The sequence below is a fragment of the Boleophthalmus pectinirostris genome, unplaced genomic scaffold (assembly GCF_026225935.1).
Source record: "Boleophthalmus pectinirostris isolate CB_2022bp ecotype Guang Dong unplaced genomic scaffold, ASM2622593v1 HiC_scaffold_23, whole genome shotgun sequence".
NCBI classification, from domain to species: Eukaryota; Metazoa; Chordata; class Actinopteri; order Gobiiformes; family Gobiidae; genus Boleophthalmus; species Boleophthalmus pectinirostris.
The window spans coordinates 22,822,580-22,849,252 of NW_026571207.1; the positions used below are offsets into that span (position 1 = coordinate 22,822,580).

At 39.5% G+C, this 26,673-nt stretch overlaps 1 protein-coding gene across 1 annotated transcript in view; it reads right to left on the reverse strand.

Moving 5' to 3' along the window:
- Nucleotides 1–26,673, reverse strand: part of LOC110157629 (A disintegrin and metalloproteinase with thrombospondin motifs 2-like) — a 118,869-nt gene that overhangs the window by 52,387 nt on the left and 39,809 nt on the right. The window contains exon 3 of the mRNA XM_055159152.1: nt 15,865–16,036. Within this exon, the coding sequence (XP_055015127.1) occupies nt 15,865–16,036 (172 nt within the window). The remainder of the gene's footprint in view (nt 1–15,864; nt 16,037–26,673) is intronic.

Genomic DNA, 26,673 nt, shown 5'->3' on the forward strand with positions numbered 1-26,673 from the left:
GCTCTGCAATCCAACACAGAACTTTCAAACTAAATGTGGTACACTATAAAATGCAGGTGAGCTTCAGAAATACACACACAAACATGGAGGTCCACATGAACCCACACCTGGCAGCCCTCAGGCTAGCCCCAGGACAGAAAGGGCCAACAGCCAGAGGAAGGAAGGAGGTAGAGGAGGAAGGGAGGATAGGAGGAGAGGGAGACAAGGATAGGAATGAGCAGAATATATAAGTCCGCTTTGCCCACAGAAGGCTTAAAGAAAATATCAGAAAATGTGCATGTCTGATTCTATTTGCTGCAAAACTGTTCATACTTGGTGTGCTATCTGAGTAAATGCGACAGTGATGATTTGTGTTAAAAAGTAGGGCTGCAGTTAGCTGAATTTTTATAGAATCAAGATCCAAATAATTTAAAATAGTCAATCATCAGCTTACTTAGGGGTTTTTAATCGATCAGTCTACAGTCAATTCTCAGTCAGTAACAGCATGGGGTTTAAAGGTTCAGCCTTTGTAGAAAAAGCTATAAAATACTGATATTATGTAAGATACTGATATTATAATTGATTTATTATTATTATTTATTTTATTGCCCAGTGCTGTTCAGTCTAACACTGTCCGAGGGAATTACATTGTTACATAAATATTCACCACAAAAAATCTATCTTGGATCCATCTCTGTTACAGTACATACACAATTTGTATGAAGTATCCAAACACAGAGGTGAGAAATGCTCGCAGTGTGACAAACCACTGCATAATGATTATTTCGCACGTTTGTCCTACTAATTAGGAAATTGGTTTACTTGAAAACGTTGTGGTACTTTTTAATTAAAACAAGGGAGATTTACATACACCATGTGCTCCCGTCCCTGCAGCGCTGAGAGGAAAACACTTAAAGTTTTGCTCCTAAACTCATGCGACTCAGACACATTTGGCCTCAGTCTGTAGGAAATTATCATACTTAAACTAAAGACTGGAAATGTAGTATATCAAGACCGCTGTGCCAGATATGGGTAGTCATGACTTGAAGGTACACAGCTCAGCACAGCTTCATGGAGAATGTTCAATGTTTTGTTTTGATGGAATTTTTCCCAGTATGGGATTAAACGTCACAATAACAAATTTTGAAGTATAGACAATAAAAGATAATATTGAAACTAATTAGTATAATTATCCTCTAAAACAATTCAAAATGTACAATATGCAATAAAGAAATACATAATAAAACATTTAATTTTGTATCTATAACGAGTTATAGAGGTTACTTATTATTATTATTACATATTCAATCCATAATCGTAAAACAGAAAAATCACAAAAAGTTCTCCACGATAAATATTGTCCCTCAAGAATTATCATTCCATCTACCATACTGAACGATAAGTTCATATATTAATTATTGCACAGGCCCAATTAAATGTACTTGTCACCATGGAGAAAAGCAGAGGGCACCTTTCAGATAGGCCTACCCAACTCTAAAGCATGATTATTTTTACTTTATAGCCATAATAAAGTCCACATTGCAACATTTCTAAAGCAAATTTCTCATTGCCCTAAAACCAGTGCAGTCCTTGTTTGTTGAATAATACACTATTTAGAGTAAGACTTCAGGTGGGTGACAGATAATGATGTAATGCTATTCTCCAGCGCTGACATGCTAAGCGACTTCATTTGGCAACCCTAAAGGTGCAAATTGGTGCTGGAAACACAGTATGCACAGGTAGGATTATAATGTGACAGGTCTGGCAACCAACTGTGTGTGTGTGAATATGAGTGATGGCTGTTCCTGGGGCCTTTACCACCCAGTCATCTGTCATACGTCCGCGCAGGTCTCCAACATGGCCGCCACTCCGCCTGACATAACACCAAAACACACACACACAACAGCCTGTTTTAACAGCGCAACACACACCAATGTTCCACGCAGTGCTCCCTGATTAACGGCGAGGCTTTTTCACCGGCCAATCCCGCGCCAGGACACAAATCTCAGTCTGCCGGAGAAGCCGAAGGCCGCTGGTCACTATTTATCTCCAATCTAGAGCCTAACTATCCAGACAGAAGCAGCCACACGCCTGCTCGGGGTTCACCTCGGCCTGTCTGCTGCGTGAGAGCGTGTGGCAGACTCATTTGTGACAGAAAATATCAAGTCGGGAAATGAGGATATTACAATGTTAGGAGACACCTCACTTCACCTCAGATCAGAAAACACAAAAGTGCTCAGCATCATAGTAACCAGGGAGATTGCTTGTTTAGTTTGTTAAACGGTGCATGTACCAAATGTAACATTGTGTAACAGCTAATAAAAACCTGATCTGAATTGATTTAAATGTGAAATTAAGAGATGTGGAGACAAAATAAAATGTATGAAGTATTCTGTTGAAGTTCTGTAAAGTATATGTTTAGACTGAAGTATGCATTTCATTAAAAATCACATTGAAAAAAGAGATAACTGGTTCCTCCTTGTTCCACTCCCAAGTTTGCCAGGGCAGTCTAGACCACACTCTTTTATAATACTTTACAAAGCCATATGCTCTGGGGCTGTATTCCGTCAAATATTTCATGGGCTTGATTCATTTCATTTTCATTTTTTTATTTTTGTTTCAGCAAGGTAGAACAAAACAACAACAAGAATATGCACATGTACATATTTGGGACTTGGTGCTCAAAAGGAGTAGAATGAAGTTTGATAAACTTACTATGGAGAGGACTGAGAAACTGCAGAAGCAAGGGGAGAAGCACTAAACTTGTACGTATCTGAGGTAAAATAAGTTTAATATTTTCTTCTTAGTGATACAAGGATATTTGAGATGTTGTACCACATATAAGCAGCTAGTCAGAAGCACTCTATACCCTCACCACAAATACAGCAAAGGTAAAAGCCGTGGATATTGAAAATTAAGGCCCATTTAAACTTAATACTTACAATATTACATTAAGTACTAAATCTCTATCTTTTCAATTACAGTACTGCAGTTCTCTTTTCCATAACATTGTAATTGTTTGTGGTGCTCTTGTATTACTGTCTAATTCTCCATAGTACAATTAAGTCATTGAATCTGAGGAATAATAATGATTTTACCTCTTCACTTTATTAGCGGGCTGCAGCAGCTCACTGAACACTAATAATCTCCGGCTTAACAGCTTTTGGAGTAAAAATAAACTGACACAGAGGTTGGGGCAGCATGGCGGCTTTCACTGAAGAACTACTTTTTGTTCACACAAATTTGAAAAACAACATCTAGCAGAGGATTACATTTTGTTTTTGTAAAGGCCGCGGTGACAGCTTTGTTGGTGAAACATTTAACAGTGCTCCCAGCAGTTATTTTAAGAAGTCCTGCATTTTACACACACAATGCATTTAATGGTTTTAACATTGTTTCTCTGGTGAAAGCACAGCCTATCCTGCCCTGAACCGCAACCCCTCATCCACATCTCTGCTTTATTATGTTCAATAACTATTCCTCCAAAACTCCAGAGAGCAGTGGATGTCTCTAAATAAAGAAACCTTTGAAATGTATACACTGGTTCATCTGCAGTGGAAAACAAATGGCCCATGTAACACACAGAGGATTCATTCACATTATAATAGTGTGCACATCTCATACATTTTTACTATATAATATTATTAACCTATCTGTACAGACAACAATATAAGTTGCCTTGAAATACAGATGAACTCCTGAAGTTTCTACATAACTTGGAAGTTTTTGTTTATTCACATAAAATTACAAGTTCAGTAACCTTAAGTTTAGCCATTTTTGCGCCATTCAATTGCGTATGTAAAAAAAAAAAAAAGCATTGCCTGATTGGTTGCATGGAGATAGAAAAGTTAATGTGAAATATTCCAGGCAAAGAAGAGGTGAGGTGAATTAAGATCATGGGATGGCCTGAAGAGCAAAGACAAAAGATGAGGTCAAACAGAAAAAGTAGACTCAGATGCCCTGCCAAAGCCCTGTGATCTCTCTGTGTGAGCGGGCATATGAGCGATAGCTGTGAGCACTGATCATTGGGGGACTGGTGATCCGCCAAGAAGAAGTGCTCTAACTTTTCCCCAGCATCAGCACCTCTTCTGGGGCTGTGGAGGAGGATATACCACCCTCTCAGGAGCCAGAGGAACAAGTATAAACTCACAAATGTACTGAGAACACAGAGCAGATAAGTGACGGTATGTCCCAGGATGTTACACAGGACAGCTCAAATATTCACAGAAGAAAGGGACAGTCAAATAGATGTTGGGATCACTGAGTCCTTTCCCTCATACTGTCTCCTCCAGCAGAACGAAACAAACCCCCCTCAAGGTTGATCTGGCTTTAGGACTGTTATGAGATTAGCCTCCCTGTTTTCATACACTGAAATTACACCTCCGTCGTACAAGGCATTAGACCTGGTACATAATAAATCACACTGTCAGCTTTTCATTCAGATTAAACATAACATATATTTTATTTGAAACAACTGTAAGATCTGAGCTTCAACTTTTCAGAAATGATTTGCTGACACCCCTGTTTCAACTGTTTTTAGGATGCGAGCAGATCTACATAAACTCCACTTTAGTTAATGTAGCATCAGTACAAATGTGACTATTTCAGATCAAACAGGCTGAAACAAACTGTTGCTTTTAGATATATACAATAAATATACTCTCAGATGTTATGTATTTTAATCTATGAGGATTTCAATAAATGAATTGAAAATTACCCAACAAAGTAAGTATGTCATCTATTGCCTATATTATAACAAAGGTCCATTCTCCTCCTCAGTGTGAGTTGACTGTAACTGCAGACAGCCTGTGTTCTCTGTGTGTCTGTCCTCCGCAGCTGTGGCTAGTATTATGGCCACTGTTGATTGAGGGAGCACTGAGCTGTTTTTATTCAATTAAAGTTCCCCGGGGGGCGCAGCAGCAAATGAACTGAGCCTAACAAACCCCCTGCACCACACATCACTCTGCTAATCAGCAGCAGCACTCTGAGCTTTGACAAGCTCATTCCCACCACACGGACGCAGGCTGTGTATTACGAGCACATTTGTATGACATCTGTCTTATAACTCTCATTAAACAAAAGGCACTGGAGCTTTAAGTGCCAGTATAGTCACAGTATCACCGTAGTAGATGGAGAAACCGGTGTTTAAGCATTTGGGTTGATTTAAAGATGTAACTTTTCTGTGGGGTCCTCCTCATGCTCGTCTCCTTATGGTGTCATTGATTTGCATGGCATTTTCCACAATATGGCATCAGTTATGGCAATTACTGAATTATAGGTGTTATTGTTGTTGCTGTGGTCACCTCTCCACAGATCTAGCTTGTACATGGCCTGTTACTTTTCTCCATGGAGACTTTGATGTCATACTGTAGAAAAAACTAAACAAAGCAATGACATCTCATGCAGGTGGCAGACCCTGCACCAGAAAAGTTACATAGTGCACCTTTGGCATACATTTTGTTTAAAGTTTTTGTTATTTTGTTGTTTTATCTTCAAATATTTACATGACCGTGCTGCAGGATTGCCAAGGGGGCTGCCCCAGCTCATGCAAACCTCAGCATCATGAGACTAATTCCTGGTTTTCCCCACTCTCAAACCCCATTTTTATGCTGCTTACTTAATAAATCCATTGGTTTCAGAGTGGCATTTGCCAAGAAACTAAAAGTTCAAAATAATCCATCTTTAGAGCATGCTTTAGTGAGTCCCAAAGACATGAGCAAAGAAAATGTTATGTCAAGTATTATTATCATATACCCCATATACCATGCAACATCATTATGTAATAGAGTTGAGTTGAGACACTTGAATTGCACGTTCAGCTGCCCACATACTGCAGTCTAGACCTCTGGCCCTTTGTATAAATCCACACAGTAACATCAATGATATCTATAATAATGTGTCTTTTATTGCACGCTTGTATCAGCGCTAGGGTAAAACACACTTAACCAGCAGCCCTAATGACAGTGCTCTGAAGGCTCTTATTTAGTAACGTGGATTACTACACATTACACAAAGTGAACAGTGATGAAAGCCCATTCACACGAGAGGCTCCATTAACCACTGAATTGGCTGCTGCTATTACTACCTCCCTGTACACGCGCTGCATGCTGTTAACCTCCACGGTGTTCAGTTCATAAAGACAAACATTATAGTGCTATTCAAAGGCTCTGTTCTGTGTGCTCAAACAGGTGTGGCTAACAGGCTTTCGCCTCATTACCTAAAATCTAAAGATAATGTGTGGTGAATTAAGAGGGAAGAGACTGAACGCCCACGTGGTTCTGGGAGCAGCTGTAATCTCTAAAAACAAATAAAAACATCTGTGTTTTTATAGCGCTGCGAAAACTTTAGAGCGTCTCCAAAGAGCGGTTTATTCAGTGGATTTATTTTGGTTCTGAGATTGAGTTTTACAGTGCACAGGGACAGCAGGAGTGGGTTTATTAGATTACCTATCACACATACACCTAAATAATAAAACTGAATTATATAAACTATACTATATGAACCCATACCTAGATAAGACAAAAGGTTGTCCACAATTTGCAATGTAATAATTTCAATTACATTTCAATAAAAAACTGTACAATAGTAATATTCAAATTTATTACTCATAAATGTCAAACCTTGTTTGTAAATCATTACTTGTTAGGGATTAGCTCCACAAACTTACCATATGGCTCAAAGTAAGTCTAACAACTATTCTCTTTATTTATTACCTGCGTTGACTTGAATGCTCAGCTATACCGCATTAACCTTATCTATCCCCACGGTGACAAGACAAGGCCAAACAGGTCAGATCTGTAGAAAGGGACAACCCTACTCACAATAAGAATGCCTGCTTTTTAAGGAAATGCAGGAAATGCAACACTGAGAACTTTGGAACATTCTATCTACCCGGGGACAAGATTTGATGACCATGGTATGATAAAGCTTTTCACATTCATGTTCATTGTGTAAATAATGATTACAAATAGAACCACTATGCTCCTTCTCTCAATACATTTAAGAGTAAAATCTTGGACTTGGACACATCCCTTCTCCAAAGACTGGTTTACGGTGTGATGTAAGTAGCTCTTGTTTCGCCTGTAGAACAGCAGCTGTAGCACAGATCTGCAGTGACAGTGGTGGGAGGATTTGGTCCTGCCTGCCTGTCCCAGAGGTACCTGCCTTACATAACACAGCACAGCGCCCCCTCCTGGGACCACAGTTGTCACACGCCTTCACCTGCTGCTTGTGAGGACTCTGCATGTCAGCACTGCCACATGAACAAGGAGCCTATGGATAAAACTTCATTCATAATTGAGCACAGGCAGTGGAAAAACCTCACTTGACTTTTGATTATGGAAACCTACGTAAGGCTCTCCCACAAAGTTTATACAACCAACAATTACAGGCATGTATTAAACCACCAATTGAAGTTTTTTCTTTTTCCTTTTTTTTTTTTCTAAAGTGCAAGAAGCTAACTCTCAAAATGATGCATTATGAATGATGATGAAGTATTATGGCTATGTAGGTGAGACAGTACAGTTAACTAGCAAATAAATCTCTTAATCTCCTTCTATCATTGAAGGTCTTCTATCTGGCAGTGCCAATGTAAATAGGGCTGCATTTAATGATTAAACTAGTAGTCGACAAGTCAAATCATTATTTCTATTGTGCCTTATAGGCATAAAATGTAAACAGTTTAAGCAAAAAAATTATAAAATAATAATAATAATAATAATAAATTAAAATAAATAATCATAATAATATGGCAAATCAAAGCTTTTTGTTATAGATATATTTGTGTTTTTCATTACAAATAACAAAATACTCATACACATATCTCATTTTAATTTAGTAACAGAGCTGTCTTTGTGAAAAAACCTGAAAATGGTATGTGTTAGGGTGCCTTCACACTTGCACACTCACCACATAAACTGGGACTAATCCTTGAAATAAACCTGGATTTGAACAGGACTAAACCCTATGTACATCAGGGCTGAAGTGGGCTCCAACCTGGACCAAACCAGGACAAGTGTGAACACACTTATCTCTTTATGTGAGTGTGTCTGCGTACACTGGTGTATGAATGTGTGTGTGAATGGGTGAGTGGTTCCTTGTTGTAAAAGCGCTTTGAGTGCCTTGAAGGTGGAAAAGCGCTATAGAAAAATGTGACCATTTACCATTACCATTTATGAACCACAATTAAGCCTAGTTTTAGCCCTAAACATATTGCAACATATAACATATAAACAGTATTTGGATGAATGCCTTGAAAAAGTATTTAGTAACAGAATACCAAATACCTAAATTAAAATCTGTTTTGTAATGTATTCTGACATGGTCCGATCAGAGTACTGTATTCTGAATACTTTTACATTTGCATTTAAATTACAGTGTAAAAACATGATATATAACTATAAACAGCTTGACTTTTTGTTTTGCATGAATTCATGTGAAGGAAAAATCACACACACACACACACACACACACACACACACGTTTTTTTGGTACATGTAACTAGTTACTTCCCAATATTATATATATGTATCACTATCGCTCACTACTTCAGAGCAATAGGCCCTTATCTCTATCCTTACAAGAGCAGTTCTTCTCAGCTCTTATCTTATCCATCTTTGTCAGATCATCACAACAATAGAAGACAGAGGTTGTATACAGATCTATACTGAACTGGAGTCTCCATCGCTCAAACACTGACAGTTTAAGGAGGACACTATCAGAAGGCATTCGTGCTTAAAAAGTGTTATTCCTTCTAAAAATACTATAATGTGCTGAAATAGTGTTACCTCCTCCTTCACACCCTCGGTCTGGCTCATACACAGTGAATGGGTCAGTGAGGCAGAGGTGGCCACACGCTGTAGAGTAGACCCACCCTGTGATTATCCCTGCAGCGGGAGTATAGCGCCGCTCCACACTTTTACACTCCAGTGCTGTCAGTCATCACAGGAGCAGGTGAAACATAAAACCCTACAAATATAAGGGGAAGCGAACTCATGCTCTCACTGTGTCCACTCTCCACTTGTGGCCGACACATTCATGTGGTGAGAGAAAGAGACAGAGAGGGAAGGAAGGAAAGGAAGGGAGAGTGGTGGGAAAGGAGATAGAGAGAGATAGAGAGAAGGGGTGAGACAGAGGAAGAGAGGGGAAGGGTAGAAGAAGAGAGAAAGAGATGGAGAAGGGTGGTGGTGGTGGTGGTGGCGGGGGTTTAAAGGGGGAGAAAGAGAGGGAAAAGGAAGGAGAGACAAAGAGAGGGAGAGAGGGCCGTAAGTGGTAGGACAGACAGAGAGGAAAGCGAGGGACCAAGGAGTTGAAATGAGAGAAGAAAGGGCAGAAGGGGGGAGAGGGGGGCAAAAGAAGTGTGAAAGAGCGAGAAAGAGCGAGGGAGAGAGAGAAAGAGAGGGAGAGTGGTAGGATGCAGCGGAGGAAGCAGCTGCAGCTCAAAGACTTCCTGTACAAGCGCTGTAATATCCTCTGGAGGGACACCTGGGCCTGCTGCCATTCACACAGCACTAACTGGGCTCTGTGTGTCTGGGTGTGTGCCGGGTATTTATCGCATTGTGGGGAGTTAAATCTGTGTACACACTCACATCATGGGGACCTGCCTTCCTAATGGGGACAAAAGTCAGGTCCCTCATGACGTAAATCCTTTGTCATTAGATCAAAAACATGATTTGAAGTTCAGATATGGTTTGAAGTAAGTTAAGGTTAGGGTTTAGGTCAGGGTTAGGTAAATCGTAACTATGATTATGGTTTGGATCTGTCTCCATGAAATGAATGCAAGTCAAACGCAATGTGTGTATGTGTGTGTGTATATGGGAGTAAAAAGGCTAATGCCCCAAATATAACATCCATATGATTCTATTATTACATCCATAAAACACATGCTCTTTATATGAGGCGTACTCTAAACACCAGTGTGGTCCTTTGGCTCCACAGAGCATTGCCCTGTAACCAGTGAACACAACAACAACAACACAGCAAGAATATGACTGTACTTTTCAGAAAATGTAGGGACATTTTTATGACGAAAAGTATGTGTACTCCAAACAGCATTGCATACTAACGCACATTCTATAGACCATTCACTGCTATCTTTAGCTTTTCATAATTTAAGATCTGACGCAGAAGTGAGGCTCACTTCCTCCTCATTACCACATGTTTACGTTAGCCTATAATAGTCTGAAGTTTTAGATTTTTTTTGCCTGGAATTTGCTGCTGGGCTTTTGTTGTCTTTACTCTAAAATTGTAGAGGCGCTTGCAGTTCTTGGCAAGATGTTTACATACACTATATAGGCTCAAGAAATTCCCACTTTAAACCCCTCAATTTAAAAACTAAATGCACTCTAAGGACTACAGCTGGGCGATAAGACAAAACAATGAATATATGGCTTTGAATGTAAATAATACAGGTTATTAATCAGTTCCAGAACTTAAGCGTGCATTGTGTAACTTTTCTGATGGAGGGTCCTACAAATGCTTTGCTCCGTGGACATGTTATTGCTTTGTCTGGAATGTTTCACAGTATGGTATTAAACCTTCTTCTATCTACCATTCTATCTTTATGGAGACCAAACCAGACCAAGCTACTAGTCAGATCTGTGGAGCGGCAACACCACCCACAGTCAGAATCACTGTTTTTCTATGTATTTTTGAGCACAAAACCACCTGTAATTTAGTAAATGTAACATGGAGCTGTTTCATATCATATTGTGGAACATTCCAGGCAGAGCAATGACATAGATTCACATAGAAGCAAGCAGGTGACGGACAGACAGCCAAAGAGTTACACAGCGTACCAAATCCAACATTCCCAACCACTTGCTTTAATTGACAAATGGTTGAGATCATCTTTATCACTGACGATTAGAGATGACTGACTCTCAGTTTTGATTAGAATTTGATTATTTGCACAGCCCTGTAAAGGGCACACTTGAAGTCATTTTAGAAAATCTTCAGTGTGATATCTTACTTTTTATTATATCAAATGTGTTCTTAATTGACACTAACATTTTTCTATATTCTAAACATTTTACCTTAGTTTAAATACACTTCAATTGTCAAGTCTTATCTCCACTGGGTCCCCTTTGTCCCCTCTGAGGACCCTTATGACATCATCAACATGTTCACTAGAAAGAGGCGTCGTAGAGACACTTTAGGGAGGCAGATGTTAACAGACAGTGACTAGCACCAGTGGCCTCTGTCTGACCCCCCCGCTCCGAGCTCCTCACTCAAGCCCACCACTTACGTCACAGTAAAAAACACTGGTCCAGCTCACAGACAAACACATGAATGGAACAGGGAGAGGACAAGCATCGAAACAAATGTACCTGATCTGCTCATAGCAACAATGTGCTCGTAAGATAATGTCAGATCCAATTTTGGACAATTAACAAGCATAAATTATATTTTAAAAGTGCACTACGTAACTTTTCTAGAGAAGGGTTTGCCACCTGCTTGTCTCCATGGAGATGTTCTTGTTTAACCTGGAATGTTCGACAATATGTTTTTTGTTGTCTTTTTATTAAACCTCTGTAACTGAATACATGAAAGATAGAAATGTTCTCTCTGCACCTTCTGGTTTCCATGGAGATGTAATGGCTGGAATGTTCCAAAGCATTGCATTAAGCATATCTATTTCACATTCATTCAGTTACAAGTCTTTTATTCTATAAAATACCTTGCCAAGCATGCATTCTTATCTTATCATATCATATCACCAAGGAAATAAGCTAATGCCATACTGTGGAACATGTTAGGAAAAGCAATATCATTTCCATGGAGACAAGTAGGTAGAAAACCCTGCATCAGAAAAGTCCCCACTACAGACTCCGCCCCCTTCCCTCCATCCACAACCACACGCACAAACAAGCAGCCTGCTTGCAGAAGAAATGATCACAAGAGATAGACAGGTACAGAGAGTTCAAATGTGATGCCAGACTGTTTGGGTGTAACGCTTGTCCGTCTAAATGAAAAGCAATCCAGCCTTTTCTATTGCCGCAGCGATTAATTGACAACATTAATAATAAAAGCTTGCTCTCTCCACTTAGGATATTGATTCACACCTCTTCAGCTTATGATGCAAGGAACCGATCAATCTCCGTCCTCCCTCAGCTCTCTCTCTCTATTACCTTTCTAAATATAACTTCTCTCCCCTCCTGTTTTTAGCCAGGAAATGAGCCTAACATTTAATAAACGAAGCAAGTAGAGTTTGCACAGCTTTGCGAATGATTGATTGATAATGAATTAATTTTTGTCTGTCTGCCATTGTCGTCTAAGTTAAATGTCCAAGTACTTCAGTGTATTGTAACTGTAATACTACTGATGCATGGCTTGGAGGTAAGCCTGTGTTTACATTATGTAGTAGTCTAGAAGAAGAAGAAAAAGAAGAACAAGAAAGAAGACGCAAAAGGAACAAAAGAAGCATCAAATGTAGGTGTGAGCATGCCTTGTCTGTCTGTGTCTGTCTCTGTCTGTGGAGAAATGCAGGTGGCAGACCCTCCACCAGAAAAGTAGCTATATTGCAATTAAGCAGTCTATATATACCTGGAGTTGCTTTTTGTTTCATTCATACACTCTGTTCTACCTTGTGATGTCATGTGGTAATACAGGAAGTGCTCAAATGTGTTTTTAAACTCCATAAACCTTTACTACAACACTTTGGATCATTTCAGTCCTGGAATCATCAACCTCTGCTTAACTAAAGGTCAAAGGTAGCTGCTAACTTGAAAACTACTGCTTCATGACATCACAAGGTGGAACAGAGCATTTTGAGCTTTGGGGATGCAGACAGACTAATAAAAAAGAGTTGCTCAGACATGTGTGAATGAAACAAACACATATCCGGCTACGTTTTTGATGAAGTCAAACTAACGTGCCTTAAATCTCATAAGAATCCATTTTGTGTAATATAGGACCTTTAAAATTTCAGAGCATTTTGATCTAGAATAGCACCTGAATCCAGTGAGGTTTTGCAGAATTTTTGAGTAAATATTGCTAAACTTTTGCTAGATATAGGCCCTTATGGCACATTTTTTGTCTGTCTGTCACTGATGTATAAAGCTAAAGCTCTCAGAGAATGTTCAGGCATTTGAATGCATTGTAACTGTAATACTACTGATGCAACGCTCGAAGGTAAGCCTGTGTTTACATTATGTAGTGGTCTGGAATAGCTAAGAAGCAGAGGAACAAAAGAAACATCAAATGTAGCTGTGAGCATGCCTGTCTGTCTGTCTGTGTCTATCTGTCTGTCGGCTAGCTTAGCATCAAAATCCCCTGCTCTAAAGCCAGACGTCCACAGAACTGAAGCCCACGCTGTCCACACACGCGCGCACGAGACGCACACACGCATACACACACACGCACAGCACACTCGGGCCTGTTCTATCCTACGCTATTGATCCGCACCCCACTCTTCATTAGAAAGGCACATTCAAAGGAACAAACAGCGAGTAGGCTTGGCGGTGCTCTGACTGCCTGTCTGTGCACATGTGTGTTCACAGGTGGAGAAGTGCGATCAAGGCACGACACCTATAAGTTTAATCTATTCATTTATATATAACTGAAATATTTTCTTCTTGTGGATTGTTGCCGTGGCGGTATCAGGAACAGTGTTACTCGGATGCGGTCTGTCCTTTCTGGGTGTTCCTATGGAAACTCTGTCTCACTGTATATTATTAGGCATTCTCCAGTGAACGGCTCAGAATAGGAAGATGCACATCTCATCTGCTGCTATGGACTCAACTCAAGCTGTACATAAATATCTGCATGTCTTTGTTGATTATATATCAGTGAAGTGGACTGTTACGGCCTACATTACTTATATGTAGGATTACTCTTTTTTCTGGTCAACAGCTCCTTACGCTGCACTTTACGCTGCCTTTAAACATCTATGCCAGACAGTGTTTTCCATAGATCTGTTCAGACTATGGCAAAAAATACTTTCTATATTAATAATTTTACTCATACTATTTGTGGAGTATGAATGTCATGTATTGCCTGTATTTCATATTTTTGCAGTCTTTTTGTACAGTGTAGGTACTTTTTAATGTAATGTATGAAAGTTGAGATTTCGTTATGCCAATGTCTAGTCCATGTTCATTTTAGAGTATAGGGGAGAATTTGACACTATTGGGGGGGCACCATAGTCTCTTCTATTAATGGGAAACACTGCCAAAAATACATAAACTTCAAATTCTACAGTAACTGAAACCCCTAGAAGCGATCAAGCTTTTATAAACTCTGTTAAAGCAATATTCAGTTACAAAACCAACACAGTATTTTTCAGATATCCCAGAAATGTGAAGGTTTTTTAGATACAAGGTTTGTGCCTGACTGTAATATCACATGTGTACTGTGTGTTCCACTTGAGCACAGACCATAATACGCCTTTTATATTCTTTTATACTTCTTGTTTTGTATGTGTTCATGCTAATCTATTTCTCTAAAGAGGCTTGCCATAGGGTCACACAGTATCCAGATAGCACAATAAAACAAAATCAAATATCATTCTCATACAATAAGTGTGTGAATTTTCCACATAACGCTCAAACCTAGCATATACACAATACAGCAAAAGAAGAAGTCCTACTTGTGTCAGTGAGGGTGGGTAAGTGCAGAGGGCCCTATCAAACTAAGCAAACTGTGCACAAAAATGATGGATGCACCAACACAATACTGATCAGATATCAGTGCCAATATAGAACATTTTGGTGGATCGAATATCGGCTTCCAAGATATTGGTTTCTAAGATATCGGTTCAGCTGATATCCCATTTTGGTCTATAAATTGGTGTTATAAGACGATTTACTAGACAGTGTTGGCTCAAAGTATCTCACAATATTAAACTTGTATTTTTACCAGGGTCTTCTAATTACAGTAAGAGTTGGAAGAGTTGACATTTGGAACATTTTCTTCCATATGTTGTTTGTGTTGGGAATAAGTTATGTCTTCAGTCTCTTCATTGGTATCGGTTGATATCGAGTAGAGGGAGATACTTAAAGCCAAGGTATCCGCGTCAGTATCAGAACAGAAAAAGCTGGATCAATGCATCCCTAACAAAAATGTCGCAAATGAATATGAATCCTTAGGAAAAAGTCTGATCTTCATCCGATGCTTTATTTTGAATCTATTGATAGTGTCAATGTTATGATAGGATGACATGCTCACGAGACTGCTCATCCACACTAAAGCACACACGTGTCAGTGGCTAATTGTTAAAGAAGGTGTTTCTCTATCACACAGTTAGAGTGTGACACGTGGATCTGCATATGTCACTGCTCCTCACTCACACCACGGTTTGGCAACTACACACTCAGGAGAGCCGTCTAATTAGTTAAAAATACAAAAATAAATCAGTAGGAGAGGACAGCAGTGCTTAAAGGTGCACTTTGAAGATCCATACCAGCTTGTCTCCGTGGATATATTATTTTTCCTGGAATGTTCCTCAGTATAGCACAAGTATGGCATCAATAGAGACAAGCAGGTTGTACCATCAGGCCAAGTTTCAAGTCATAGATTAAGATAAATTTATGCCACATTATGGAACATTCCACGAAAAGCAATAACATTTTGGAGACAAGCAGGTGGTGGACCTCCTCCAGAAAAGTTCCATAGTGCACCTTTAATGTCAATAATTGCAATTCCAGTGTTTCATGACTACCTTTGCTTTTATAACTTTCAAAACAATTATGTCAGATGTAATAAATGTAATAAAGTAATAATGCATTTTTGAAATTTTTTGAGACACAAAGAAGACACACCCTCTCTTCTCCCTTCACTCCTCTTCAGACACTCTTCCTGCATACGTCCCAACACCAGTCTCATGACAAAAGCTTTCTCCCAGCTCAGTGTCAACCGAGAGGTACTGGAGGGACTCCGGGCACTGACCTCTGTAGTGGTGGTCTTCTGCCTCCCGACTCACAGGTTTCTTCTTCACTGCTGATGACCGGTACACGATGTGCGTCCTCCCGTGCCCCCCGGCCTCCTCCTGCACCACCTCCACCCCCCTCTCCAAAGGCTCGATGTAAAACTCCTCCTCCTCCGTCCGGATCATCCCAGCCTTAAACAAACACACAAACAACAACAACAACTGGTAAGACTTTTCCTTGCGTATACTTGCTTAGAGTTATGTTAGTCCACAGTATGAGGCATTAAGTTTATCTATCCCCATGTAGATAGATGGTAGATCCATGATTTTCAAGGTATGTTTTTAGCATACATGCAAGATGGATATGTTTAATGCTTTACAGTGGAACATTTAAGTTAAAGCAATATCATCTCCATGAAGACAAGCAGAAGCCAGAACCTCCAACTCCAAAATGTGTTATGTCTGTTCAGGCAAGTGGTCCATGTATCAACATTAAATGTACAGAATAGTAGAGGTGTGCCATTCATTAAAATAATTATATCGCTATTGATGCCATTTTTACAATAAGCAAAATACTACAAAAAACTGAGCGGTTAATCATTACTGCAAAAAATTCAGAACAACAAGTGCATATTGGTGCAGTGGCTCACGCTATATATAAAAATGTGATCATTTACCATATAGCAACATTAATTGTCTGTTATTATTGCCAAACCCTATAAACACATGTGCTTGCCTTCTTCTTCTCTGCTGCTGTGTGAGGACATATTGGAGGACACAGTGGGGCAAAGTGAACCCTCCTGGGACCTGAGTGACACTTGGCTCCTCAAACACACAACTCCACAGTCTGAGCGGGACTGTCCTCTTCTTATCCCACTAACACAGTCTGTCACAGCCAGTGCCAGTCTGTCAGTAAGAACATGTGGTTTACAGCAGACTTCAAAGTTTGGAGGAATATGTGTTTTTGTTTTTGTTTTTTTCACATTTGGCCTATCATGATCATTACTATATCAACTTCTCTTTCAACATGAAAGCTGGAACAATGTATTTTGGGGCTCAGTATCTAACATGCGTACATTTTCTTTGTAAAAATGGGGACATTTGGGGTCTGTTTGTTGTTAATACAATAAAATTTGAGCTGTAGAGGGCTGAATAATTAACTTCTATGGCTAATTATTGGTTCATTCTGCAATTTATTTGTGCAACTTATCTCACTTAATGATACTGTCTATTTAAAAATGGTTTATTGGGATAATCTTGCATTTCTGTTTTTATGTCAGAGGCATGAAGTAGTTTCAATATTATCATTTATCGCAGTATATCTCTGTAGCAATATATCGTGCTTCAAAATTTGTTATCGTGACAGATGGATTTGCCTTACTATCCAGTCATAGTTAGAAAAGTCTATCTTCATTGCCCTTTCAGCTGTTTCATGTTTCTATATGAGGAGTAGTACAAATGGACTCAAATATGACTGTGACATACCGATGCTATAAAAAGAAGCCAGTAACAACAGCATACAGATTCACAGATGAGAAATAGTGTTGATGTGATAAGTATCATTTCTATAGTAAGGATTGGTGAATGCACATGACGAAGAATACTAATAAAAAAGCCACATCTTGACTTGAATTTTGCTGAAAGAGTTGGATATCTGACTCAGGGGAACAATGACTGGCTCCTAACAGCTCTTTCGATCACACTATAATGTCTGTATGAGTAATAAATATGCTCTTTAAGCTTTAAGTGCTTTATTGGCTGATAAAAGAGAGAGACACAGAAGAGACGATATGTTTGGGTATTTGTGTGTGCACAGACCCCACAGCACGACAGTTTAACATGCAAAAGACCGAGCGCAACAGAAATCATATTATGCAAATACAAAGGATATCCTAACAAAATATACTAGATTTGTCCTCTTTTATACTGTATACTGTGATTAAGAATACATTTACTTCATTGGTAATGCGATTTTAAAATATATTTTGTGGTTGCATATGACAGTGGTTGACAGGTTCGGTATGGCTGTATGGGTAGGAACAGCTTGAATTGAAAGTTGAAATGTAAATTTGCATTGTTAGGGAGTGTTCTGGTAACATCTGTCAAATCAGATAAAATAAATGAGATGCAACTTTTATGGAGAAAAAAACAAAAACACAACACAAACTTTTTTTTTTGAGGTCCCATCTTGTGATAAGGCAATTAGGAGTTAGTACAAATTATATTCTTTATGCTTTATTTCTATTTGTTTTTATAGTCATTTAACAAAATTTAGAGAGTGATTTTAGACTTTAATTAATTATACTTTTAATATGGTAAAGCATTATTTCCATGGAAACAAAGCCAGGCACATTTTTATAAACAGTTTGAGACATGATTTTCATATGATTAAATTATACATTTTATTCACTTACAAACTCAACTATAGATAAGAGTTACAATGACTTGATGAAGTTCTCTCTATAACTAAGTGAATCCAACAGATATGTGCTTTTCACTTTGTCCTTTAAAAGTACCATAGAACTTGAATACCTCATGAAAACAGATTTGGGAGTTAAACGGTGTACATAAAAAGTTTGTGCTTAGTGATAAAAGGTTCCCTCTCTCTCTTCTGTCTCTCTCACTGTCAGCCTGTGGCTCTCGTCCCAGGCGGATGTGGACGAGCCGTTGACCTGCCCCCCCACCCACCTACCCCCCAATAAACCCCCGCCTACACCCCCATCCTCCCTTCATTTCCCAGAGTCATGGCGCGGCATTCCGATCGGAGCTGATGGATCTGATGGTGCATGTGTTCCCGCTCTAGAATACCAAGCAGTGCAGAAGAGGAGGAGAGCTGTGTCAAAGAAAAAAAAGAAATAGAGAAAAATGACATGTGGGACTTAGGAGACAGAGCAGTATCAATCAAAACGAGGGAGAGAGGAGAGAGAGGTGTGAGGAGCCACTACTGGACTTCTTTGAACAAAAAATGAACTGAATAAAGCATCAAAGTGTCTGGTGAGGAGCTGTGTCTTCATCTCCAAGTCTCCATCCAGGGGATTACAGCCCGCCTTGTCCAAACACTATGTCCAGATCAAAAGAGTGAAATTCAGATTCACTATCGGAAGACTGCTGCATGTCAAATAAGCAAGTCAAAGCAAGAGTACTGCCCAGATAAAGACGACAGAGGGTATGTCCGGTGAAACAAATCTGCAAATCTACTCAGTATCGGGCAAACGTACTACATCAATTAGTTATTCTGAAGCAGTGGACTTGGCTTCATCTGAATGCACAGCAGGTCTCATCTGATAGGTCAAATACTAACATTAAGAGGGCTAGAAGTGTGTGATACATTGAATAGATGTAGATCAATGTGATTTTATAGTATTAACTGGCTGGCAACATAAGTGACATTTGGAGTTAAACTATATTTTGAATTATTAATATATTTAAAGGGCCCGTATTACTCTGTTTTCTGATCTGTGTTTTAATGTTGTTTCCTAAATCCAAAACAGAGTTGTGTTTTGTTTCATTTACACATGTTTAACACTCAAACCCTGCATATTTAGGCTGAGCTTTTCTCTCAAACTGAAAATTCTCTGTTCCATCTTGTGATGTCATGTGGTAATGCAGGAAGTGCTCCACTGTGTTGTTAAACTCCATACATCTTCATTACAATCATTTGGATAATTTCAGCCCTGGAATTGCCAATATCTACTGAACAAAAGGTAAAAGGTAGCTGTTAACTTGAAAACTACAGCTTCGTGACATCACAAGGTGGAACAGAGCATTTTAAGATTTGGAGATGTAGACAGACTAGTAAACTGACTGAAATGTCTGTGAATGAAACAAAACACAACCCCAGGTATGTTTTTGATGAGGTTACAACATTATAACATGTCTTAAAACTCACAAGTTCTCATAATGTAGAACAATTAAATTCCCTCTATATGCTGGCCGTGAATTGAGAATTCAATACATTTTTATAGCCATTATAATCTACATATGGGGTAGATAATGATTCTCCAGTTCAGAAATAAATGCGTGGTAATGCAGTTTTATCTACACAATTCTTGCTGTAAAATTATTGAAACTTCAACTTTTATGAGCTTGTAAACATGTAAGAATGATGTTCTCTCATCAAATCCCAAGGGTTCTAGTTCATGTTAATTCATTTCTTCTGTATTGTCCTGCATTCAAGGCTTGAGTGTTCATATAATCGCCATTTTCACCTACCCCCTATCTCTGATTGCTGCTCTGTGCTTACTAGCAATTACTCAGAGATGTGGGGTTCAGAAATGTCATGTCACATTTTTTAACAGTAAAAACAAAACATGGAAATGTGCTGCTTGCTTCAATGAAATTACACTATGAAGAGGTGGAGGTGTCAGTTCTGTAGTTTTCAACAGCTATGATTAAAACATAGAAAACCATAATACAACAGGAAAGAAAAGAAAATGAAAATATGTCTCAGATTGGCCTGTGGATTTAAACAATTTGGAACTCTATAGGCAATTACAACATGTGATTTCCCCTGCCTGAATGCCACACAGTGCTTTTGCAGAGGCAGAGGCATGGTGGCCCTGGCTGGTTGGCAGTCCTAACTGTCCTGGGACCGCTGTAGTTTTGCCTCGCTACATTCGTTCTCTTATTACGCTAAATTCATTGGGCTCCTTTGGGTGCTGCAGAGTGAAAACGTTTTATTAAGTTTGACGTGTAAGAATGAACCTTATTAGGCTGCTTCCCTTATGAGACGCAGCTGCTTTCTGCATTTTTTATCATGCCGGCTGATTGCTACAGATTTGTACATCACGGAGCAGAGACATGGGTTAGGGACTTAACAGGGATCTGCTCTCATCTGGATACACTGAAGCAATAGCTGTTGTTAACTACACAGTGGAGTGGATAGGAAGACCACCTGTCCAATTGCTTTTTAATAGCACAATACATGGCAGCGCCTGGTGCATTAAGCAGTAATGATGCTGTCCTTTACGAGAGCGTGCAAATCGTCTCTTATTTCCGTTGTATGATCTTTCAGTCCCAGAACACTAGTGTATGGGTAATGGTTATTAAATGTTGTCCACAGGAACTTGGAATGAAATCATCAACACACAACTTTAAAGGGGCTCTATATTACTTTTCCACCAGTTATCTGTCAGCTGGAGATGTTATAACATTTCCTGAAAAATTCAACAGTATGATATGTAACTTATTTATCTTGTATTTATTTAATTTCAGATGATTGCATTTCAAAAAATACCTTGAAAACATGCATTCTTTCTGTGAGAGGAATTGCCTCTGCATAAATCTGGGGCCTCATTTATAAAAGAGAAAATCTCTATAAATGAAAATCTACTTGAGAGAGTTTGTACGAACAAGATGCAATTTTCACAAAGTTTGCGTTCTGCAGCAGAAATCTGTGCACTTGATCCCACCTCACGCCACAGCACTTTAACTCCTTGATTTTACCATAAAAAGACATGACAAAGTGAGTTCTGAATGAGATTTCCCCAAACATGAGGCGATAATGAGGGTTTGATTGACGCACATCTGCATTCCCCTCGCAATTGCAACAATTAAATTATGATACTCAAATAAATAGTGCATGTTTCTCACATGCTTGGGACTAAATGCTCACAGTTCAGTTTGATTCTGTCTTTTTCTGGGTCAAAATGAACAGTTTCAAACTTTCACCAAACATGACTTCCTCAAACTCTCTCCTCACAGCTCCTTGCTGCTCTCCTCGCCTCTGAACTGTGTATCTGAAAAGTGCGCAGCGCGTATGCCAGTCTCAGACTTTGTGGAGGTGCACAATGTTTCACTTTCACATAGTTTTTTATAAATGCCAACTTTTACGTGACAAACTGCACATTTCTGACCTTGTTTTGTTCATACGGAGGTTTTATAAATCAGACTCTTGACCTGTTGGCCTAGTGGTGTTCCCTGTTAGTCTACTACATGTAGATGGATACGTTTAATGCCATACTGTGGAACATTTCAGGCAATACATAGATCACTTTCTAGAAAAACATTGAGATCACTTTTGCAAATACTGACAATATATACTTGTTATTATTATTATTATTATTATTATTATTATTATCATCGATGTGATGGATGATCCATGTGATGGATGATGACAATTTCAGGCAATACCCGATAGGGCCCGACCGATATGGGTTTTGTTGTGGCCGACGTGAAACCGATAAAATGGGAGTTGGAGCTGCCGATAGCCGATATAATTGCTGATATATTTAGTAAAGTAAAAATTCACTGCAAGTCTTGAATTGTTTAAAAAACTTAGGTTTGGCTCTAGTGGATTTTAAATTGGGTTTATTTAGGCAACATTTATTGTTATTCTGCCTTTTTACATCATATTTACAGACAGTAGGTCGGACTAATGGCATTTTTGCATCACATTCTAGCAGCTAGTGATGGGGATTCCAGTTCTTTTTAGAGAACGGGCTCTTTTGGTTCAGCTCACTAAAAGCTGCTGGCTCGTTCGGCTCCCAAGCGGCTCTTCAGATTGTTTTGATGCAAGCAGGACTAAACCAGGTTTAAACCAGGTCTAAAGCAGGTCTAAAGCAGGACTAAACCAGAACTGAACCAGGACTGAGTGCCAGGACTCAGGGCAAGGACAAGGACAAGTTTCTATCTCTCTCCGTCTCTTGAGGCCAAGATTAGTCCTGGTTTATTCATTTTATGCTGAACTACAGTCAACTATGCACGTTTTTCTCTCCTATGCACAAGCAGATGTCTGAACGTTTCTTTTTGAGCCGCTGCCCGCTGTCAAATTACCACGAGTCTGCATGCGACATGAAGAGAAAAAAAGTGAGAGAAAGAGAAAACACGGCTCCCAATAAGGATCAGGCCCCCATCGTTCGCTTCAAAGAGCCGGTTCTAACAACCGCTTCGTTCGCGACCGACCCATACCTACTAGTTAGTAAAGAAACTCCCGCTATTAGCCTTTAGTTGTAAATGCTGCGCGCCGTGGTTATTAATTATATGCGCAAATGTGATAATTCACACCTCTATTCACAGCTCATTTACATATCAATGCAGGTCCAGTAACAAATATATTGCCAATATAGTCACTTTACAACAGGTCAATAGAAAACAGCCTGTTTATGAGTGGGAGCTACAGCAGCTAATCGCTAACCAAAATTAGCTTCAAAGTCAACATATTTCCAACACTCAGTGCTCACATAGGCTCCTCCTCACATCAGTGCCATTCTGCACTAATAAATGTCCTTTTAATCCAGACTCAAATTGTCCATAAAAAGAATATAATCTCAGTGTTTGGATCTATGACTGCGGATGTAAACAAGAACACGTGAATGACATGAGTGACGTGAGTGACGTGAGTGACGTGAGTGACGTGAGTGACGTGAGTGACGTGTGTTCAGGGACAGTACGGACACACACACAGACAAATGACTCTGCAGATAAATACTGATGTGGAACCACATATTAGGACATTTATCTGTCTGTAAATTGGACTAAATGAACATAATGTAGAGAGTCTATATAATGACATGCCCACGTGAAATATCGGCCCCTATCAGCAAACATATCGGCCAATAGCTGATATGTCTCCAGGTGCCCATGTCGGGCTCTAATACCCGATATTGTTAATTTATAACACAAGAGATCCAATTGTGTTATGTAACTGCAATTTTTCCTTCACTTTACTACTGAACAGCTTCCTATGAGTAAAAGTTCAAGCATTATGAAATGTTCAAGACCAAAATCTGCCTGTAAATGGTCTCATTACATCGAATTAAAGGCCCAACTAGGACCATGGAACTGATATCCAATCCAGCTAATTTGTCAGTATCAGCAAAGATATTCAAGACTAGTATCGGTATCTGTGCATCCCTAGTGATGTATAATTGATGTGTCTGTTACATGGTCAGGACAGAAGTTCAAATCATTTTATAAAGTTTTGGTCAAATCATAACCCTCAAAATGATGGCTCACTTTCACTTTTGAACTAGTGAAGAGTTACCTTGAGTAAACCGCCCCCTATCACAGTCCCATCTGGCTTCACTCAGGACATAAGCAAACACAGTGGTAGTGCAGAGTATCATCATACAGAGAAGCCACATATTATTACACTCATAAAAGCTCAGATCATGACACTAACCACAGCTGCTCTGCCTCTCCCCCCACATCAGCTGGCTCCAAAACTGGACCGTACACACCGCTCCAGTGTCCGGTTACTACGAGAACACACAATGCACTCTGTTCTGAAAAGCACAGAGGGGTAACTTGAGTCCGGTATAAGTGTCCTATAGGAGGGGGAGAGACAGGGGCTTGGAGCAGAGCAGCGGATGTTGTGGTGAGGATCAAAGTCGGCCGGGGTCCCAGAATGTGTGTGCGCGTTTGATGTGGTGTCACTACTCCTGTATTTGATCTAGGCCACGATCTCGGGCTACTGCGGGCTAACTGCGCACGCCACATGCACAAATATAGCTTTGATAGTGACTCACTGCAACTGTGTCTCCCTTCCATTCATTCACTCTTTGAGCCACGCGTACAATAGTAAGCCAGATTTGGAAATTACACACGTGTTTAAAGAGAGGAGAGATTAGGAACGCATGGGACGTCACTGAAAATATTAATAGTATTTTATTTAATCATACGAGCGGCAAATTGTACCTCTACGCTCCCCCATTGAGCGCTGTGCACAGCCAAGTTTCGGTGTAAGGATTATACATACGGTTAAAGTGAAAAGCAGATTAATATGTAGGCCTGAAAAGAAGGCTATTTAAAACACGCAAAGATGTTTATAACCCCTGCAAAACCCTCACGCAGTCGTCAAGGAAGCCAATGGGTTTATAAGAATCATGTTCATTTAAAACATTAATCCCATTTCATTCACGGAATTCAATTATACAGCGAAGTGATCAGTAATTATGTTAATGTAGGACAGGCAGGATGAGTGGAATAAATACAATCATTTACATTTAACTTAGTGTTTAAAGGCCTGGTTTATGAAAATCTTAAACAGTGGGTACCAAATTGGGTGAGCAAAAAAGTATCTTGTTGTTGGTGTCATCTGATAAAAAATTGTGTTACCATGTAATGCAGAATTTGCAGTAATGCCGTTCATAAAAATAGCATCTTAAATCTAATTATTTCCATGTGCTTACAAACTGACATACAAACATCTGCGCCAGAAAAGAAAGTTAAGAGTTGACAGTTTCCACTAGCAATTTAGCAGCTTAAAAAAACAGACAGAAATGCCCATCAGCAGGTGTACAAAACGAAAGCAAAGCATTTCAAAGTGTATTTCAGGCAGTTTACCAACCTCAGCCCATAATGCTAATGTAGTTAAAAGGTGCACTATGGGACTTTTCTGATCAAGGACCAAGGACCCACCACTTGTTTGTTAAGTAGGAAATGTTATTACTTTGCTTGGAATATTCTATGTATCTCAGTATTTGAGTATCTTACATACTAGATTTTTTATTTTATTTTATTTTTTTAATTACAGATATTTTATTGCTCAAAAATAACTTGTAAAACATGCATTAGTGGGTGTGACCAGTAACTCACCTGCCTTTCTCCATGGAGATAGATAAGTTCAAGGCCATAATGGCTTTGGGCAAAGCAGTAACATCTCCATGGAGACGAGCAGATGGCAGATCCTCCACCATAAAAGTTACATATAGCACCTTTAATCAATTGTCTAACAGTGTAAATTGTCCTCTCTAGATTTCCACATAGTACCACCACTAAATGGAATAAAGTGATACCAAAGAGCCACGATAACTATAATATTACACCTGTGGATTATCAAAGCATCATGGCATTATGTTCTGTATTACATAGGTTTGTCTTGCCAATTTTAAGTGTTTCCATTTCAGACCTCAAACCTGGAATCCAAAGACTGCAGCTACTGGTTTCTAAGGTGTATTTTGAGCAAACATAATGAAAATAATTACATAAATATTGCACATTTTGCTGCAATAGCTTCTTGATGTTTTACTGATAACCTGCACCCTGGTGTGAAGTATCTTATCATTACAAATCATACAAACAGATAGAGTCTTTGGAGCAGACACACAGTGGTGCCCTACCCAGCGGATCATGTCATGTTGTGTGTTGGTGTGTACCCACTGGAGCCAAATGCCAAAGTGATTTAAGCTGCAGATGACTTAGTGATTCAGGCCCAGGCTCACCACAGCTCTGCTCATTACACTGAGTGGTCTCTAACACGGTCACTCCCAATAAAAGATACAGTAGGGTGGCTCACACAGGCGTCAGCTGTGTCCTTGTCTCCTGCTTTTTACTGCCGCACAGCATCTGCAAACTGTGGAGTTGGACCATGTGTGGAGTGCCTCTTTCCACAGACATATGGTAGAGAGTATGGATGTAACAATAACTGAAATATCACAATATTGTATCGCCAAAGGTCTCATAATAATATCTTAGGCCACCAAAATATGAGATGGTACAGCGACCGCTAAGAGAGAGAGAACTACATATACCATTATCCTTTGCTCTGTTTCAGTCCAATCTATAGGCGAGTTTCATTGTTGACAAAAGCGCGCATTGCATGCTGGGAATTATTTTGGTCGGCGGCAAGAAACACTAATTCAACATGACGGACGGAGCGAGAAAGCACGTAAAGGGTATTGATCCCGGTTATTTATCCACTCTAACGGCAGAGGACCGAAGACGATTTGATCAGAAATTGGTCATAAGCATCGATGGACGCCAAATCACCCTTTTCAACCCCTACAAAAGGTGGATGAAACCAAATTTCTGGTCGGAATCGCCAACTACCTGGCTAAATATTCACTTCGGTGATATCCACAATTACTTGGAGGAAACTCCTGGGCCAT